Source organism: Oncorhynchus tshawytscha, linkage group LG18, assembly GCF_018296145.1.
Source record: "Oncorhynchus tshawytscha isolate Ot180627B linkage group LG18, Otsh_v2.0, whole genome shotgun sequence".
Classification (NCBI taxonomy): Eukaryota; Metazoa; Chordata; class Actinopteri; order Salmoniformes; family Salmonidae; genus Oncorhynchus; species Oncorhynchus tshawytscha.
Window position 1 is genome coordinate 46,073,710 of NC_056446.1, and position 21,287 is coordinate 46,094,996.

The window sequence follows — 21,287 nt, forward strand, 5'->3', positions numbered from 1 at the left end:
AACGCTGAGACGTAGTCAATGAATAGAATTCTCACCTAGGTGTTCCTTTTGTTCAGGTGGGAAAGGGCAGTGTGGAGTGCAATAGAGATTGCATCATCAGTGGATCTGTTTGGCGGTATGCAAATTGGAGTGGGTCCAGGGTTTCTGGGATAATGGTGTTGATGTGAGCCATGACCAGCCTTTTAAAGCACTTCATGGCTATGAACGTGTGTACTAAGGGTCTGTAGTCATTTTGGCAGGTTGCCTTAGTGTTCTTGGGCACAGGGACTATGGTGGTCTAGTTGAACCATGTTGGTATTACAGGCTCAATCAGGGACATGTTGGAAATGTCAGTGAAGACACCTGCCAGTTGGCCAGCACATGCCCAGAGCATACGTCCTGGTAATACATCTGGCCCCGCGGCCTTGTGAATGTTAACCTGTTTAAAGGTCTTACTCACGTTGGCTACGGAGAGCGTGATCACACAGTCATCCAGAACAGCTGATGTTTTTATGCATGCCTCAGTGTTGCTTGCCTCGAAGCGAGCATAGAAGTAATTTAGCTAATCTTGTAGGCTCGTGTGACTGGGCAGCTCGCGGCTGTCCTGATGTCTTGAGATGTTGCTTCAATATATCCACATAATTTTCCTCCGTCATGATGCCATCTAGTTTGTGAAGTGCACCAGTCCCTCCTGCAGCAAAGCACCCCCACAACATGATGCTGCCACCCCCGTGCTTCACGGTTGGGATGGTGTTCTTCGGCTTGCAAGCGTCCCCCGTTTTCCTCCAATCATAACAATGGTCATTATGGCCAAACAGTTTCAACAGACACATGGGGACATTTCTCCAAAAAGTACGACCTTTGTCCCCATGTGCAGTTGCAGACCGTAGTCTGGCTTTTTTATGGCGGTTTTGGAGCAGTGGCTTCTTCCTTGCTGAGCGGCCTTTCAGGTTATGTCGATATAGGACTCGTTTTACTGTGGATATAGATACTTTTGTACCTGTTTCCTCCAGCATCTTCACAAGGTCCTTTGCTGTTGTTCTGGGATTGATTTGCACTTTTCACAACAAAGTATGTTAATCTCTAGGAGACAGAACGCGTCTCCTTCCTGAGCGGTATGACGGCTGTGTTGTCCCATGGTGTTTATACTTGCGTACTATTGTTTGTACAGATGAACGTGGTACCTTCAGGCGTTTGGAAATTGCTCCCAAGGATGAACCAGACTTGTGGAGGTCTACAATTATTTTTCTGAAGTCTTGGCTGATTTCTTTCGATTTTCCTATTGTGTCAAGCAAAGAGGCACTGAGTTTGAAGGTAGGCCTTTAAAAAAAAAAGTTTTCTATGTAGGCTTGTGGAACAGTTTCCTTTTATTTTGTCAAGGCCATAAGCTGTCATGCTGCCTATGTTATTTGATTTAACACCCTGATGGCACTTTACTTGGCACTATTGGTAAACTGTTCAATAATCTTTTTCTATCTTTTTTTTCTCTTTTATAATATAATTCTCTGCTTGGTAAGAGTTTAGCCTAGCTACTGAACCAAATACTGGAGAGTATTTAGGAGCTTGTATCCTTGGGGGGAGGTGTGCAGGCGACTTGTTTGGGAAGACGCTTCAGCGGGTGGGAGGTAGTTCAACAGTTTTTTGGTTTGTTATTTCTTGTTTGTCAAGTTCAGTCTTCGACTTACATTTAAAAAGCTACACTCAATTCCTCTTTTTCCAAAGGACTCAACAAGCTAATGCAATAGGGCAGTCAACGGAGTACACGATACAGGGAATCGACTCTCTTTACAAGCTGAATTCGATACCTTGTCAACAGGCCAAATCGAGGGACTGCTGCTTAAGTCTCGACACTCTCACTATGAGGATGGTGACAAGGCAAGTCAATTGCTTTCTCATCAACTTCGCCAGTCTTCCTCTGATCAACACATTTCTGAAATTCAAACACCTACGGGTGCAACAATAGATCCCCAGCGAATAAATAACCTGTTTATTGTTGTTCACCTAACACCTTTTTTGCAATATTGGTTAGAACCTGTAAGTAAGCATTTCACTGTAAGGTTTCACTGTAAACCTGTTGTTTTCGGCGCACATGACAAATAAACTTTGATTTGATTTAAAGACTTCTATGCCTCTTTATACACTTCTGAACAGACTACTGCCCCCTCAGCTCGATAATTTGTTTAATAATCTAACTATTCCAACAATTGATTCCGTCTCAAAGCCACAAATGAAGGAACCTGTCACCATTGAAGAGATTTCAGCAGCAGCACGTGCAATGCAAGGTGGTAAATGTCCTGGACCAGATCGGAACTCAATATCATTTTATATGGATAAATTAGCCACGCTCTTGATTAATCCTCCCTCCTTTAACACAGGGCTCCATTTCATTGATATTGAAAAATAATAAAAGACCCTCTCTCCTGCGGGTCCTATCGCCTCAGTGCTCAACGCGGATGTTAAAACTTCTTAAGGATCGGCGTTCCGTCAACAGGACAGTTACAGTTACAATTACATACATGCAGTGTATCATTTTTTTATTTCACCTTTATTTAACCAGGTAGGCTAGTTGAGAACACCTTTATTTAACCAGGTAGGCTAGTTGAGAACACCTTTATTTAACCAGGTAGGCTAGTTGAGAACACCTTTATTTAACCAGGTAGGCTAGTTGAGAACACCTTTATTTAACCAGGTAGGCTAGTTGAGAACACCTTTATTTAACCAGGTAGGCTAGTTGAGAACAAGTTCTCATCTATACAACTGTGACCTGGCCAAGATAAAGCAAAGCAGTGCGACACAAACAACAACACAGAGTTACACAGCAGCAGCTATCAGAATCCCTCATCAGAATCCCTCATTAGCAGCTATCAGAATCCCTCATCAGAATCCCTCATTAGCAGCTATCAGAATCCCTCATCTGAATCCCTCATTAGCAGCTATCAGAATCCCTCATTAGCAGCTGTCAGAATCCTTCATTAGCAGCTATCAGAATCCTTCATTAGCAGATATCAGAATCCTTCATTAGCAGCTATCAGAATCCTTCATTAGCAGATATCAGAATCCCTCATTAGCAGCTATCAGAATCCCTCATTAGCAGCTATCAGAATCCTTCATTAGCAGCTATCAGAATCCTTCATTAGCAGATATCAGAATCCTTCATTAGCAGATATCAGAATCCCTCATTAGCAGCTATCAGAATCCCTCATTAGCAGCTATCAGAATCCTTCATTAGCAGCTATCAGAATCCTTCATTAGCAGCTATCAGAATCCCTCATCAGAATCCCTCATTAGCAGCTATCAGAATCCCTCATCAGAATCCCTCATTAGCAGCTATCAGAATCCCTCATTAGCAGCTATCAGAATCCCTCATTAGCAGCTATCAGAATCCTTCATTAGCAGCTATCAGAATCCCTCATTAGCAGCTATCAGAATCCCTCATTAGCAGCTATCAGAATCCCTCATTAGCAGCTATCAGAATCCCTCATTAGCAGCTATCAGAATCCCTCATTAGCAGCTATCAGAATCCTTGTTGGTTCAGGATCTAGGTGATAGGTTTACTGATGATGCATTGGAAGATATTCTGTACCTTGTCCACCCCTCTTCTCCACCCCACTCTTTGGATGAAACTCAGGCTAAGATCTGATTTCAACCCTGTTTCCGACAGGCGTCGACAAGTTCCTGCTTCACTGATACATATGTTTTGGTCCTGTTCTTCTCTCCATGACTATTCGTCTGCCATCTCTGATACCATGTCTAAAGTATTACAGGTGGTTTGGTCTTACTGCCATGACATCATTATTACATCATTTATAACACTACCAAAACACTACCAAAATACACATCTGGCTTTGTAGCCTTTTATTTTACTTCTGTGGAAGTCTCCCTCTCCCCAGTCTCCCTCTCCCCAGCCTCCCTCTCACCAGTCTCCCTCTACCCCTCCCCCCTCTCCCCAGCCTCCCTCTCCCCAGCCTCCCTCTCCCCAGCCTCCCTCTCCCCCTCCCCAACTCCCTTTTCTCTTGTGTGGATAAAAAATGTTTTACACTTTATTCAATTGAAGATAGAAGAACCCCGTAGGGTATATTTTGTCAAATTCTACCGAATGAGGCAACCTTTCTTTACCTATGTAGAGACACTGCAATTTCCCTATACTCTACATTCTCCCAAGTCCCCCTCTCCAAGTCTCCCTCTCCCCAGCCTCCATGTCTCCCTCTCCCCAGCCTCCATGTCTCCCTCTCCCAAGCCTCCATGTCCCCCTCTCCCAAACCTCCATGTCCCCCTCTCCCAAGCCTCCATGTCCCCCTCTCCCAAGCCTCCATGTCCCCCTCTCCCAAGCCTCCATGTCCCCCTCTCCCAAGCCTCCATGTCCCCCTCTCCCCTCCCCAGCTCTCTACCCGTTCATCTCGCCAAGCCCCCCTCCCCCAAGTCTCCCTCTCCCCAGCTCTCTCCCCAAGTCTCCCTCCCTCTCTCTCTCTCTCTCTCTCTCTCTCTCACCTGCTGGTTTTCGTCTGATAGGCTGTTGCCGTACATGAAGCAGCCGCGTTTGGAAGCGTGGCCATGCAGGTCCACGTAATAGGCCACTCCCCCCTCCTGCGCAGGGATTGGTTCCCCAGCTATGACTGACATCTCCAGAGGTACTGATGTGGGCGTGGACTCTGAGACGCTCTGCGAATCATTCTCGTCTTCACAGCATCTTCCATCCCCCTGCCCCTCCCTCTTCCCGGTCTCCATGGTTACCCAGGCGATCTCCTCCATAACCATGGCAATCTCTGAGGGGGCGGGGTTAGAGTCTTTATCAGCGTTCCGTTGGTTGAGGCTGAGTTCCAAAGGGGTGAGGTGTGGGGCAGGGCTCTGATTGGTGGGTTTGGTGCTGAGGGGAGGTGCTTGAGGTGGGTTGTAGGTGTGTGTGTTAGAGTGTGTGTTGATGTGCATGTTGGAGTGTGTGTGTGTGGTGCGGTTGTGTGTGTGGTGGTAGAGCAGCAGTGTTTTAGCAGCGTAGATGGAGGGGTGGAGATCAGGACTAGGGTTCAGATACTGTCTGTTCAGATTCACCCCTCTAGAGTCAGTCCTGGGGAGGGAGACAGTGAGAGAGGGAGACAGTGAGAGAGGGAGAGAGTGAGAGAGGGAGGGAGAGAGTGAGAGAGATACATTGAGAGAGGGAGACAGTGAGAGAGGGAGACAGTGAGAGAGGGAGACATTGAGAGAGAGAGACATTGAGAGAGGGAGACAGAGAGAGAGGGAGACAGTGAGACAGTGAGAGAGGGAGACAGTGAGAGAGGGAGACAGTGAGAGAGGGAGACATTGAGAGAGGGACACAGTGAGAGAGGGACACAGTGAGACATTGAGAGAGGGAGACAGTTAGAGAGGGAGACGGTGAGAGAGGGAGACAGTGAGAGAGGGAGACATTGAGAGAGTGAGACATTGAGAGAGTGAGACATTGAGAGAGTGAGACATTGAGAGAGTGAGACATTGAGAGAGGGAGACATTGAGAGAGGGAGACATTGAGAGAGGGAGACATTGAGAGAGGGAGACATTGAGAGAGGGAGACAGTTAGAGAGGGAGACAGTTAGAGAGGGAGACAGTTAGAGAGGGAGACAGTTAGAGAGGGAGACAGTTAGAGAGGGAGACATTGAGAGAGGGAGACATTGAGAGAGGGAGACATTGAGAGAGGGAGACATTGAGAGAGGGAGACATTGAGAGAGGGAGACAGTTAGAGAGGGAGACAGTTAGAGAGGGAGACATTGAGAGGGAGACAGTGAGAGAGGGAGACATTCAGAGGGAGACAGTGAGAGAGGGAGACATTGAGAGGGAGACAGTGAGAGAGGGAGACAGTGAGAGAGGGAGACAGTGAGAGAGGGAGACATTGAGAGGGACACAGTGAGAGAGGGACACAGTGAGAGAGGGAGACAGTGAGAGAGGGAGACATTGCGAGGGAGACAGTGAGAGAGGGAGACATTCAGAGGGAGACAGTGAGAGGGAGACAGTGAGAGAGGGAGACATTCAGAGGGAGACAGTGAGAGAGGGATACAGTGAGAGAGGGAGACAGTGAGAGAGAGACAGTGAGAGAGAGACAGTGAGAGAGAGACAGTGAGAGAGGGAGACAGTGAGAGAGAGACAGTGAGAGAGGGAGACATTGCGAGAGGGTGACATTGAGAGGGAAATAGTGAGAGAGCGAAAAAATATAACATTTTCATCCAAACAACAGGAATGTTGAGCGTGTGTGTACCTGTAGTGTCCGCGTACCACCCCGTCCGGGTTCAGCATGGGGATGAGTTTGAAGACAAACATGTTGCGGAGTGTGTGAGCTCTGGGGTCGTCATGACGCAGGATGAAGTTTAAAAAGCCCTTAAAGACAAACGACGACGGCGTCTCCCCCGGGTGCACACGACTACTGAGGAAAAACACCTACACACACACACAGACACCATGATCAATAGACGAGTCTGATGCAGAGACCTTACTGATTAATAATCACCCGGTGGTCAGGGTGTGTGTGCATTTTGTGACTGTGTGCGTGACTGTGTGTGTGACTGTGTGCGTGACTGTGTGCGGGTGTGTTACCTGTTTGCCAGTGAAGCGATGAGGTCGTGGGGTCTCTGCATCAGGAAACAGTTTGTCCAGGCGGTGTTCTCTCTCTTCCTGCATGCCGAGACAGCTGGTGACCGTCAGCAGATCCACTCTGTTACCATCCAGAGAGTGACACAACACCTCCCTGTGGAAGTATACACTGTCACCACACCTGGAGGGGGAGAGAGAGATGGATATACAGACTACAAATTCCAATTGGCTAAACTTAAACTCTTTGACATCATCCTTGGCTCTGGCGTCTTCCCCCATATTTGGAACCAATGACTGAGCACCTCAATCCACAAAAGTGGAGACAAATTTGACCCCAATAACTACTGTGGGAGAAGCGTCAAGATCAACCTTGGGGAAATCCTCTGCATTATCATTAACACCAAACTCGTACATTTCCTCAGTGAAAACAATGTACTTATCAAATGTCAAATTGTCTTTTTACCAAATGACCATAAGTCAGACCACGTATTCACGGTGCACACACTAATTGACAAACAAACAAACCAAAACAAAGGCAAAGCCTTCTCATGCTTTGTTGATTTCAAAAACGCCTTCGACTCAGTTTGGCATGAGGCATTTGGCTATTCAAATTGATGGAAAGTGGTGTTGGGGGTAAAACATACAACATTATAAAATCCATGTACACAAACAACAAGTGTGCAGTTAAAATTGGCAAAAAACACACACATTTCTTCCCATACGGCCGTGTGGTGAGACAGGGATGCAGCTTAAGCCCCACCTTCTTCAACATACAGTATATATCAACGAATTGGCGAGGGCACTAGAACAGTCTGCAGCACCCGGCCTCACCCTACTAGAATCTGAAGTCAAATGTCTACTGTTTGCTGATGATCCGGTGTTTCTGGCCCCAACCAAGGAGGGCCTACAGCAGCACCTAAATCTTCTGCACAGATTCTGGCAGACCTGGGCCCTGACAGACCTGGGCCCTGACAGACCTGGGCCCTGACAGACCTGGGCCCTGACAGACCTGGGCCCTGACAGACCTGGGCCCTGACAGACCTGGGCCCTGACAGACCTGGGCCCTGACAGACCTGGGCCCTGACAGACCTGGGCCCTGACAGTAAATCTCAGTAAAACAAAATAATTATGTTCCAAAAAAGGTCCAGTTGCCAGGACCACAAAAATTCCATCTAGACACCGTTGCCTTAGAGTACACAAAAAAAACGATGCATACCTCAGCCTAAACATCAGCACCACAGGTAACTATACATACCTCAGCACCACAGGTAACTATACATACCTCAGCCTAAACATCAGCACCACAGGTAACTATACATACCTCAGCCTAAACATCAGCGCCACAGGTAACTATACATACCTCAGCCTAAACATCAGCACCACAGGTAACTATACATACCTCAGCCTAAACATCAGCGCCACAGGTAACTATACATACCTCAGCCTAAACATCAGCACCACAGGTAACTATACATACCTCAGCCTAAACATCAGCGCCATAGGTGACTATACATACCTCAGCCTAAACATCAGCGCCACAGGTAACTTCCACAAAGCTTTGAACAATCTGAGAGACAAGGCAAAAATGGCCTTCTATGTCATCAAAAGGAACATCAAATTCAACATACCAATTAGGATCTGGCTAAAAATACTTGAATCAGTTATAGAACCCAATGCCCTTTATGGTTATGAGGTCTGGGGTCCGCTCACCAACCAAGAATTCCCAAAAAGGGACAAACACCGAATTGAGTTTCTGCATGCAGAATTCTGCAAAAATATCCGTGTACAACGTAGAACACCAAATAATGCATGCAGAGCAGAATTAGGCCGATACCCACTAATGATCAAAATCCAGGAAAGAGCCGTTAAATTCTATAACCACCTAAAAGGAAGTGATTCCCAAACCTTCCATAACAAAGCCATCACCTACAGAGAGATGAACCTGGAGAAGAATCCTCTAAGCAAGCTGGTCCTGGGGCTCTGTTCACAAACACAAACACACCCTACAGAGCCCCAGGACAACAGCACAATTAGACCCAACCAAATCATAAGAAAACAAAAAGGTAATTACCTGACACATCTGAAAGAATTAACAAAAAAACAGTACAAACTAGAATGCTATTTGGCCCTAAACAGAGTACATAGTGGCAGAATACCTGACCCCTGTGACTGACCCAAACTTAAGGAAAGCTTTGACTATGTACAGACTCAGTGAGCATAGCCTTGATATTGAGAAAGGCCGCCGTAGGCAGACATGGCTCTCAAGAGAAGACAGGCTATGTGCTCACTGCCCACAAAATGAGGTGGAAACTGAGCTGCACTTCCTAACCTCCTGACAAATGTATGACCATTTTAGAGACACATATTTCCCTCAGATTACACAGATCCACAAGGAATTCTGAAACAAACACAATTTTGATAAACTCCCATATCTACTGGGTGAAATACCAGTGTTCCATCACAGCAGCAAGATTTGTGACCTGTTGCCACAAGAAAAGGGCAACCAGTGAAGAACAAACACCTTTGTAAATACAACCCATATTTGTGTTTATTTATTTTCCCTTTTGTACTTTAACTATTTGCACATCATTACAACAATGTACAGTCATGGCCAAAAGTTTTGAGAATGACACAAATATTAATTTCCACAAAGTTTGCTGCTTCAGTGTCTTTTAGATATTTTTGTCAGATGGTACTATGGAATACTGAAGTATAATTACAAGCATTTCATAAGTGTCAAATGCTTTTATTGACATTTACATGAAGTTGATGCAAAGAGTCAATATTTGCAGTGTTGACCCTTCTTTTTCAGGACCTCTGCAATCCTCCCTGGCATGCTGTCAATTAACTTCTGGGCCACATCCTGACTGATGGCAGCCCATTATTGCATAATCAATGTTTGGAGTTTGTCAGAATGTGTGTTTTTGTTTGTCCACCCGCCTCTTGAGGATTGACCACAAGTTCTCAATGGGATTAAGGTCTCTGGAGTTTCCTGGCCATGGACCCAAAATATTGATGTTTTGTTCCCTGGGCCACTTAGTTATCACTTTTGCCTTATGGAAAGGTGCTCCATCATGCTGGAAAAGGCATTGTTCGTCACCAAACTGTTCCTGGATGGTCGGGAGAAGTTGCTCTTGGAGGATGTGTTGGTTCCATTCTTTATTCATGACTGTGTTCTTAGGCAAAATTGTGAGTGAGCCCACTCCCTGGGCTGAGAAGCAACCCCACACATGCATGGTCTCAGGATGCTTTACTGTTGGCATGACACAGGACTGATGGTAGCACTCACCTTGTCTTTTAGCACTCACAAGCTTTTTTCCAAATGCCCCAAACAATTGGAAAGGGGATTCATCAGAGAAAATGACTTTACCCCAGTCCTCAGCAGTCCAATCCCTGTACCTTTTGCAGAATATCAGTCTGTCCCTGATGTTTTTCCTGGAGAGAAGTGGCTTCTTTGCTGCCCTTCTTGACACCAGGCCATCCTCCAAAAGTCTTTGCCTCACTGTGCGTCCAGATGCACTCACACCTGCCTGCTGCCATTCCTGAGCTCTGTACTGGTGGTGCCCCGATCCCGCAGCTGAAACAACTTTAGGAGACGGTCCTGGCGCTTGCTGGACATTCTTGGGCGCCCTGAAGCCTTCTTCACAACAATTGAACCGCTCTTCTTGAAGTTCTTGATGATCCGATAACTGGTTGATTTAGGTGCAATCTTACTGGCAGCAATACCCTTGCCTGTGAAGCCCTTTTTGGGCAAAGCAATGATGACGGCACGTGTTTCCTTGCAGGTAACCATGGTTGACAGAGAAAGAACAAGGATTCCAAATACCACCCTCCTTTTGAAGCTTCCAGTCTGTTATTCGAACTCAATCAGCATGACAGAGTGATCTCCAGCCTTCCCCTCGTCAACACTCACACCTGTGTTAACGAGAGAATCCCTGACATGATGTCAGCTGGTCCTTTTGTGGCAGGGCTGAAATGCAGTGGAAATGTTTTTTGGGGGATTCAGACCATTTGCATGGCAAAGAGGGACTTTGGAATTAATTGCAATTCATCTGATCACTCTTCATAACATTCTGGAGTATATGCAAATTGCCATCATACAAACTGAGGCAGCAGACTGTAAAAAGAGAGGGTTGAAACACTGACTACAGAGGATGGGTGTGTGTGTGTGTGTATATGTGAGTGTGTGTGTGTGTGTACCTGGGTGTGAGCGTGGCTGTGTCAGTGTGTGTGTGTGTGTGTACCTGGGTGTGAGCGTGGCTGTGTCAGTGTGTGTGTGTGTGTGTGTGTGTGTGTACCTGGGTGTGAGCGTGGCTGTGTCAGTGTGTGTGTGTGTGTGTGTGTACCTGGGTGTGAGCGTGGCTGTGTCAGTGTGTGTGTGTGTGTGTGTGTCAGTGTGTGTGTGTGTGTGTGTACCTGGGTGTGAGCGTGGCTGTGTCAGTGTGTGTGTGTGTGTGTGTACCTGGGTGTGAGCGTGGCTGTGTCAGTGTGTGTGTGTGTGTGTGTGTACCTGGGTGTGAGCGTGGCTGTGTCAGTGTGTGTGTGTGTGTGTACCTGGGTGTGAGCGTGGCTGTCTCAGTGTGTGTGTGTGTGTGTGTACCTGGGAGTGAGCGTGGCTGTGTCAGGGTATCTCTGGTCCAGTTGTGTCAGCAGGTCTTGACTCTCGCTGTAGGAGAAGGGGAAACTAAAGGAGAAGAACGTGGTCGCTCCTTTCACTTCCAACAGACGATGGGTAAACGACAGGATGAACTGATTATCCACCATCTGAGGAGAGGTGGAGAGGAGAAACCTTTTGTCAACCAATAACCCAGCGATTTAGTCCATGCATCTTTAAATATTGTGTGTGTATGTATAGTGGTATATTGTGTGTGTGTGTGTGTGTGTATAGTGGTATATTGTGTGTGTGTGTGTGTGTGTGTGTGTGTATAGTGGTATAGTGTGTGTGTGCGTGTATAGTGGTATAATGTGTGTATAGTTGTATAATGTGTGTGTGTGTGTGTATAGTGGTATATTGTGTATAATGGTATAATGTGTGTGTGTGTATAGTGGTATAATGTGTGTATAGTGGTATAATGTGTGTATATAGTGGTATAATGTGTGTATATAGTGGTATAATGTGTATATATAGTGGTGTAACGTGTATATATAGTGGTATAATGTGTGTGTGTGTGTATAGTGGTATAATGTGTGTATAGTGGTATAATGTGTATATATAGTGGTATAATGTGTATATATAGTGGTATAATGTGTGTATATAGTGGTATAATGTGTGTATATAGTGGTATAATGTGTATATATAGTGGTGTAACGTGTATATAGAGTGGTATAATGTGTATATATAGTGGTGTACCGTGTGTATTTATAGTGGTATAACGTGTATATATAGTGGTATAATGTGTGTGTATAGTGGTATAATGTGTGTGTATAATGGTATAATGTGTATATATAATGGTATAATGTGTATACAGTGGTGTAACGTGTATATATATAGCGGTGTAACGTGTATATATATAGTGGTGTAACGTGTATATATAGTGGTATAATGTGTATATATAGTGGTATAATGTGTATATATAGTGGTATAATGTGTATATAGTGGTGTAACGTGTATATATAGTGGTATAATGTGTATATAGTGGTGTAACGTGTATATATAGTGGTATAATGTGTATATATAGTGGTGTAACGTGTGTATCTATAGTGGTATAACGTGTATATATAGTGGTGTAACGTGTGTATATATAGTGGTATAACGTGTATATATAGTGGTATAACGTGTGTATATAGTGGTATAATGTGTGTGTGTGTGTATAGTGGTATAATGTGTGTATAGTGGTATAATGTGTATATATAGTGGTATAATGTGTATATATAGTGGTATAATGTGTGTATATAGTGGTATAATGTGTGTATATAGTGGTATAATGTGTATATATAGTGGTGTAACGTGTATATAGAGTGGTATAATGTGTATATATAGTGGTGTACCGTGTGTATTTATAGTGGTATAACGTGTATATATAGTGGTATAATGTGTGTGTATAGTGTTATAATGTGTGTGTATAATGGTATAATGTGTATATATAATGGTATAATGTGTATATAGTGGTGTAACGTGTATATATATAGTGGTGTAACGTGTATATATAGTGGTATAATGTGTGTATATAGTGGTATAATGTGTATATATAGTGGTATAATGTGTATATATAGTGGTATAATGTGTATATAGTGGTGTAACGTGTATATATAGTGGTATAATGTGTATATAGTGGTGTAACGTGTATATATAGTGGTATAATGTGTATCTATAGTGGTATAACGTGTATATATAGTGGTGTAACGTGTGTATATATAGTGGTATAACGTGTATATATAGTGGTATAACGTGTGTATATAGTGGTATAATGTGTATATACAGTGGTATAACGTGTATATACAGTGGTATAATGTGTATATAGTGGTATAACGTGTGTATAGTGTGTATACCTCGTATGTGGGTCTGTCCCGTACTCTCTCCCAGCGTGTCCTACCAGGTACAGTCTTGACTAGAGGAGCCATTCCCTGGTTGTACAGTTTACTCTGTTTGTTCATATTCATTACATTGACCTTCAGCAGTCGTCCCGGCAAAGCACCACGCACACTGAAGTAGAACCAGGACCTGCAACACACACAGAGGAGGCTCTATTCCTCAGAGCCCAGAGGAGGCTGTATTCCTCAGAGCCCAGAGGAGGCTCTATTCCTCAGAGCCCAGAGGAGGCTGTATTCCTCAGAGCCCAGAGGAGGCTGTATTCCTCAGAGCCCAGAGGAGGCTGTATTCCTCAGAGGAGGCTGTATTCCTCAGAGGAGGCTGTATTTCTCAGAGCCCAGAGGAGGCTGTATTCCTCAGAGCCCAGAGGAGGCTGTATTCCTCAGAGCCCAGAGGAGGCTGTATTCCTCAGAGGAGGCTCTATTCCTCAGAGCCCAGAGGAGGCTGTATTTCTCAGAGCCCAGAGGAGGCTGTATTCCTCAAAGCCCAGAGGAGGCTGTATTCCTCAGAGCCCAGAGGAGGCTGTATTCCTCAGAGCCCAGAGGAGGCTGTATTCCTCGGAGCCCAGAGGAGGCTCTATTCCTCAGAGCCCAGAGGAGGCTCTATTCCTCAGAGCCCAGAGGAGGCTGTATTCCTCAGAGCCCAGAGGAGGCTGTATTCCTCAGAGCCCAGAGGAGGCTGTATTCCTCAGAGCACAGAGGAGGCTGTATTCCTCAGAGGAGGCTGTATTCCTCAGAGGAGGCTGTATTTCTCAGAGCCCAGAGGAGGCTGTATTCCTCAGAGCCCAGAGGAGGCTGTATTCCTCAGAGCCCAGAGGAGGCTGTATTCCTCAGAGGAGGCTCTATTCCTCAGAGCCCAGAGGAGGCTGTATTTCTCAGAGCCCAGAGGAGGCTGTATTCCTCAAAGCCCAGAGGAGGCTGTATTCCTCAGAGCCCAGAGGAGGCTGTATTCCTCAGAGCCCAGAGGAGGCTGTATTCCTCGGAGCCCAGAGGAGGCTCTATTCCTCAGAGCCCAGAGGAGGCTCTATTCCTCAGAGCCCAGAGGAGGCTCTATTCCTCAGAGCCCAGAGGAGGCTGTATTCCTCAGAGGAGGCTCTATTCCTCAGAGCCCAGAGGAGGCTCTATTCCTCAGAGCCCAGAGGAGGCTCTATTCCTCAGAGCCCAGAGGAGGCTCTATTCCTCAGAGCCCAGAGGAGGCTGTATTCCTCAGAGCCCAGGGGAGGCTCTATTCCTCAGAGCCCAGGGGAGGCTCTATTCCTCAGAGCCCAGGGGAGGCTGTATTCCTCAGAGCCCAGAGGAGGCTGTATTCCTCAGAGCCCAGAGGAGGCTGTATTCCTCAGAGCCCAGAGGAGGCTCTATTCCTCAGAGCCCAGAGGAGGCTCTATTCCTCAGAGCCCAGAGGAGGCTCTATTCCTCAGAGCCCAGAGGAGGCTCTATTCCTCAGAGCCCAGAGGAGGCTCTATTCCTCAGAGCCCAGAGGAGGCTCTATTCCTCAGAGCCCAGAGGAGGCTCTATTCCTCAGAGCCCAGAGGAGGCTGTATTCCTCAGAGCCCAGAGGAGGCTGTATTCCTAGGAACCCAGAGGAGGCTGTATTCCTCAGAGGAGGCTCTATTCCTCAGAGCCCAGAGGAGGCTGTATTCCTCGGAGCCCAGAGGAGGCTCTATTCCTCAGAGCCCAGAGGAGGCTCTATTCCTCAGAGCCCAGGGGAGGCTCTATTCCTCAGAGCCCAGGGGAGGCTCTATTCCTCAGAGCCCAGGGGAGGCTCTATTCCTCAGAGCCCAGGGGAGGCTCTATTCCTCAGAGCCCAGGGAGGCTCTATTCCTCAGAGCCCAGAGGAGGCTGTATTCCTCAGAGCCCAGAGGAGGCTGTATTCCTCAGAGGAGGCTGTATTCCTCAGAGCCCAGAGGAGGCTGTATTCCTCAGAGGAGGCTGTATTCCTCAGAGGAGGCTCTATTCCTCAGAGGAGGCTCTATTCCTCAGAGGAGGCTCTATTCCTCAGAGGAGGCTCTATTCCTCAGAGCCCAGAGGAGGCTCTATTCCTCAGAGCCCAGAGGAGGCTCTATTCCTCAGAGCCCAGAGGAGGCTCTATTCCTCAGAGCCCAGAGGAGGCTCTATTCCTCAGAGCCCAGAGGAGGCTCTATTCCTCAGAGCCCAGAGGAGGCTCTATTCCTCAGAGCCCAGAGGAGGCTCTATTCCTCAGAGCCCAGAGGAGGCTCTATTCCTCAGAGCCAAGAGGAGGCTCTATTCCTCAGAGCCCAGAGGAGGTTGTATTCCTCAGAGCCCAGGAGGCTCTATTCCTCAGAGCCCAGAGGAGGCTGTATTCCTCAGAGCCCAGAGGAGGCTCTATTCCTCGGAGGCTGTATTCCTCAGAGCCCAGAGGCGGCTGTATTCCTCGGAGCCCAGAGGAGGTTGTATTCCTCGGAGCCCAGAGGAGGCTGTATTCCTCGGAGCCCAGAGGAGGCTCTATTCCTCGGAGCCCAGAGGAGGCTGTATTCCTCGGAGCCCAGAGGAGGATGTATTCCTCGGAGCCCAGAGGAGGCTCTATTCCTCAGAGCCCAGAGGAGGTGGTATTCCTCAGAGCCCAGAGGAGGTGGTATTCCTCAGAGCCCAGGAGGCTCTATTCCTCAGAGCCCAGAGGAGGCTGTATTCCTCAGAGCCCAGAGGAGGCTGTATTCCTCAGAGCCCAGAGGAGGCTTTATTCCTCAGAGCCCAGAGGAGGCTCTATTCCTCAGAGCCCAGAGGAGGCTCTATTCCTCAGAGCCCAGAGGAGGCTGTATTCCTCAGAGCCCAGAGGTGTGTTGTTGGTTAGACATATTGTTCTACCTGTCCAATTGTCTGTGTGTGCGAGTTGCTAGGTTACCTGTTTCCATTCTCGTGTTCTGTCCCGGCACAGTCAGGGCGCGTCCAGACATTAAACTCGTAGTCGGGGGTGCTGCTAAGGGTTGTGGAAGTGGGACAGGCGGCGTCGGAGGGGAAGGAGTCAACCTTCTCCACGCGGCCCAGGTTTCCAGAGTCAAACCTGGAGCTGAACACCACGCTTCCAACACGAACCTCCATGACCTCTGACCTAAACTCGGGGCTGGCTGGTACTCACACCACCCTGTTAGAGATAAAAACACACCACCATGTTGGAGATAAACACACTCACACACACCCTGTTGGAGATAAACACACTCACACACACCCTGTTGGAGATAAACACACTCACACACACCCTGTTGGAGATAAAGACACCCACCCACACCCTGATGGAGATAAACACACCCACCCTGTTGGAGATAAAGACACCCACCCTGATGGAGATACACACACCCCCACCCCGTTGGAGATACACACACTCACACCACCATGTTTTAGATAAACACACCACCCTGTTGGAGATAAACACACTCACACCACCCTGTTGGAGATAAACACACCCACCCTGATGGAGATAAACACACCCACCCTGATGGAGATACACCCACCCTGATGGAGATACACACACCCACCCTGATGGAGATACACACACCCACCCTGTTGGAGATAAAGACACCCACCCTGATGGAGATAAACACACCCACCCTGATGGAGATAAACACACCCACCCTGATGGAGATAAACACACCCACCATGATGGAGATAAACACACCCACCATGATGGAGATTAACACACCCACCCTGATGGAGATAAACACACCCACCCTGATGGAGATAAACACACCCACCCTGATAAACACACACACCCTGACGGAGATAAACACACGCACCCTGATGGAGATAAACACACCCACCCTGATGGAGATAAACACACCCACCATGATGGAGATAAACACACCCACCCTGATGGAGATAAACACACCCACCCTGATGGAGATAAACACACCCACCCTGATGGAGATAAACACACCCACCCCGATGGAGATAAACACACCCACCCCGTTGGAGATAAAGACACCCACCCTGTTGGAGATAAACACACCACCCTGATGGAGATAAACACACCACCCTGATGGAGATAAACACACCCACCCCGTTGGAGATAAACACACCCACCCTGATGGAGATAAACACACCCACCCTGATGGAGATAAACACACCCACCATGATGGAGATAAACACACCCACCATGATGGAGATAAACACACCCACCATGATGGAGATAAACACACCCACCCTGATGGAGATAAACACACCCACCATGATGGAGATAAACACACGCACCCTGATGGAGATAAACACACCCACCCTGATGGAGATAAACACACCCACCATGATGGAGATAAACACACCCACCCTGGTGGAGATAAACACACCCACCCTGGTGGAGATAAACACACCCACCCTGATAAACACACACACCCTGATGGAGATAACACACCCACCCTGATGGAGATAACACACCCACCCTGATGGAGATAACACACCCACCCTGATGGAGATAAACACACCCAACCCGATGGAGATAAACACACCCACCCCGATGGAGATAAACACACACCCACCCCGATGGAGATAAACACACCCACCCCGATGGAGATAAACACACCCACCCCGATGGAGATAAACACACCCACCCCGATGGAGATAAACACACCCACCCCGATGGAGATAAACACACCCACCCCGATGGAGATAACCACACCACCCTGTTGGAGATAAACACACTCACACCACCCTGTTGGAGATAAACACACTCACACCACCCTGATGGAGATAAACAAACCCACCCTGATGGAGTTAAACACACCCACCCCGATGGAGATAAACACACTCACACCACCCTGTTGGATATAAACACACTCACACCACCCTGTTGGATATAAACACACTCACACCACCCTGTTGGAGATAAACACACTCACACCCACCCTGATGGAGATAAACACACCCACCCTGATGGAGCTAAACACACCACCCTGATGGAGATAAAGACACCCACCCTGATGGAGATACACACACCCACCCCGTTGGAGATACACACACTCACACCACCATGTTTTAGATAAACACACCACCCTGTTGGAGATAAACACACTCACACACACCCTGTTGGAGATAAAGACACCCACCCTGTTGGAGATAAAGACACCCACCATGTTGGAGAAACACACACCACCCTGTTTGAGATAAACACACCCACCCTGTTTGAGATAAACACACCCACCCTGATGGAGATAAACACACCCACCCTGATGGAGATAAACACACCACCCTGATGGAGATAAACACACCCACCCTGATGGAGATAAACACACCCACCCTGATGGAGATGAACCCACCCACCCTGATGGAGATAAACCCACCCACCCTGATGGAGATAAACCCACCCACCCTGATGGAGATAAACCCACCCACCCTGATAAACACACCCACCCTTATAAACACACCCACCCTGATGGAGATAAACACACCCACCCTGATGGAGATAAACACACCCACCCTGATGGAGATAAACACACCCACCCTGATGGAGATAAACACACCCACCCTGATGGAGATAAACACACCCACCCTGAAAAACACACCCACCCTGATGGAGATAAACACACCCACCCTGATGGAGATAAACACACCCACTCTGTTGGAGATAAACACACCCACTCTGTTGGAGATAAACACACCACCCCGATGGAGATAAACACACCACCCCGATGGAGATAAACACACCCACCCCGATGGAGATAAACACACCCACCCCGATGGAGATAAACACACCCACCCCGATGGAGATAAACACACCCACCCCGATGGAGATAAACACACCCACCCCGATGGAGATAAACACACCCACCCCGATGGAGATAAACACACCCACCCCGATGGAGATAACCACACCACCCTGATGGAGTTAAACACACCCACCCCGATGGAGATAAACACACTCACACCACCCTGTTGGATATAAACACACTCACACCACCCTGTTGGAGATAAACACACTCACACCCACCCCGTTGGAGATAAACACACTCACACCGTTGGAGATAAACACACCCACCCTGTTGGAGATAAACACACCACCCTGATGGAGATAAACACACCCACCCCGTTGGAGATAAACACACCCACCCCGTTGGAGATAAACACACCCACCCCGTTGGAGATAAACACACTCACACCACCCTGTTGGAGACAAACACACCCACCCTGATGGAGATAAACACACCCACCCTGATGGAGATACACACACCCACCCTGATGGAGATACACACACCCACCCTGTTGGAGATAAAGACACCCACCCTGATGGAGATAAACACACCCACCCTGATGGAGATAAACACACCCACCCTGATGGAGATAAACACACCCACCCTGATGGAGATAAACACACCCACCCTGATGGAGATAAACACACCCACCATGATGGAGATAAACACACCCACCATGATGGAGATAAACACACCCACCCTGATGGAGATAAACACACCCACCCTGATAAACACACCCACCATGATGGAGATAAACACACCCACCCTGATGGAGATATACACACCCACCCTGATAAACACACACACCCTGATGGAGATAAACACACGCACCCTGATGGAGATAAACACACCCACCCTGATGGAGATAAACACACCCACCATGATGGAGATAAACACACCCACCCTGATGGAGATAAACACACCCACCCTGATGGAGATAAACACACCCACCCTGATGGAGATAAACACACCCACCCCGATGGAGATAAACACACCCACCCCGATGGAGATAAACACACCCACCCCGTTGGAGATAAAGACACCCACCCTGTTGGAGATAAACACACCACCCTGATGGAGATAAACACACCACCCTGATGGAGATAAACACACCCACCCCGTTGGAGATAAACACACCCACCCTGATGGAGATAAACACACCCACCCTGATGGAGATAAACACACCCACCATGATGGAGATAAACACACCCACCATGATGGAGATAAACACACCCACCATGATGGAGATAAACACACGCACCCTGATGGAGATAAACACACCCACCCTGATGGAGATAAACACAACCACCATGATGGAGATAAACACACCCACCCTGGTGGAGATAAACACACCCACCCTGGTGGAGATAAACACACCCACCCTGATAAACACACACACCCTGATGGAGATAACACACCCACCCTGATGGAGATAACACACCCACCCAGATGGAGATAAACACACCCAACCCGATGGAGATAAACACACCCACCCCGATGGAGATAAACACACCCACCCCGATGGAGATAAACACACCCACCCCGATGGAGATAAACACACCCACCCCGATGGAGATAAACACACCCACCCCGATGGAGATAAACACACCCACCCCGATGGAGATAAACACACCCACCCCGATGGAGATAACCACACCACCCTGTTGGAGATAAACACACTCACACCACCCTGTTGGAGATAAACACACTCACACCACCCTGATGGAGATAAACAAACCCACCCTGATGGAGTTAAACACACCCACCCCGATGGAGATAAACACACTCACACCACCCTGTTGGATATAAACACACTCACACCACCCTGTTGGATATAAACACACTCACACCACCCTGTTGGAGATAAACACACTCACACCCACCCTGATGGAGATAAACACACCCACCCTGATGGAGCTAAACACACCACCCTGATGGAGATACACACACCCACCCCGTTGGAGATACACACACTCACACCACCATGTTTTAGATAAACACACCACCCTGTTGGAGATAAACACACTCACACACACCCTGTTGGAGATAAAGACACCCACCCTGTTGGAGATAAAGACACCCACCATGTTGGAGAAACACACACCACCCTGTTTGAGATAAACACACCCACCCTGTTTGAGATAAACACACCCACCCTGATGGAGATAAACACACCCACCCTGATGGAGATAAACACACCACCCTGATGGAGATAAACACACCCACCCTGATGGAGATAAACACACCCACCCTGATGGAGATAAACCCACCCACCCTGATGGAGATGAACCCACCCACCCTGATGGAGATAAACCCACCCACCCTGATGGAGATAAACCCACCCACCCTGATGGAGATAAACACACCCACCCTGATAAACACACCCACCCTTATAAACACACCCACCCTGATGGAGATAAACACACCCACCCTGATGGAGATAAACACACCCACCCTGATAAACACACCCACCCTGATGGAGATAAACACACCCACCCTGATGGAGATAAACACACCCACCCTGAAAAACACACC

General features: G+C 47.7%; 1 protein-coding gene across 1 annotated transcript in view; it reads right to left on the reverse strand.

Annotated features, from left to right (window-relative positions):
- Nucleotides 1–21,287, reverse strand: part of agbl5 (AGBL carboxypeptidase 5) — a 71,974-nt gene that overhangs the window by 41,805 nt on the left and 8,882 nt on the right. Inside the window, 6 exon segments of the mRNA XM_042301144.1 lie at nucleotides 4,468–5,041; nucleotides 6,200–6,378; nucleotides 6,535–6,712; nucleotides 11,132–11,295; nucleotides 13,021–13,192; nucleotides 15,920–16,159. Of these exon segments, the coding sequence (XP_042157078.1) occupies nucleotides 4,468–5,041; nucleotides 6,200–6,378; nucleotides 6,535–6,712; nucleotides 11,132–11,295; nucleotides 13,021–13,192; nucleotides 15,920–16,116 (1,464 nt within the window). The 5' untranslated portion in view covers nucleotides 16,117–16,159.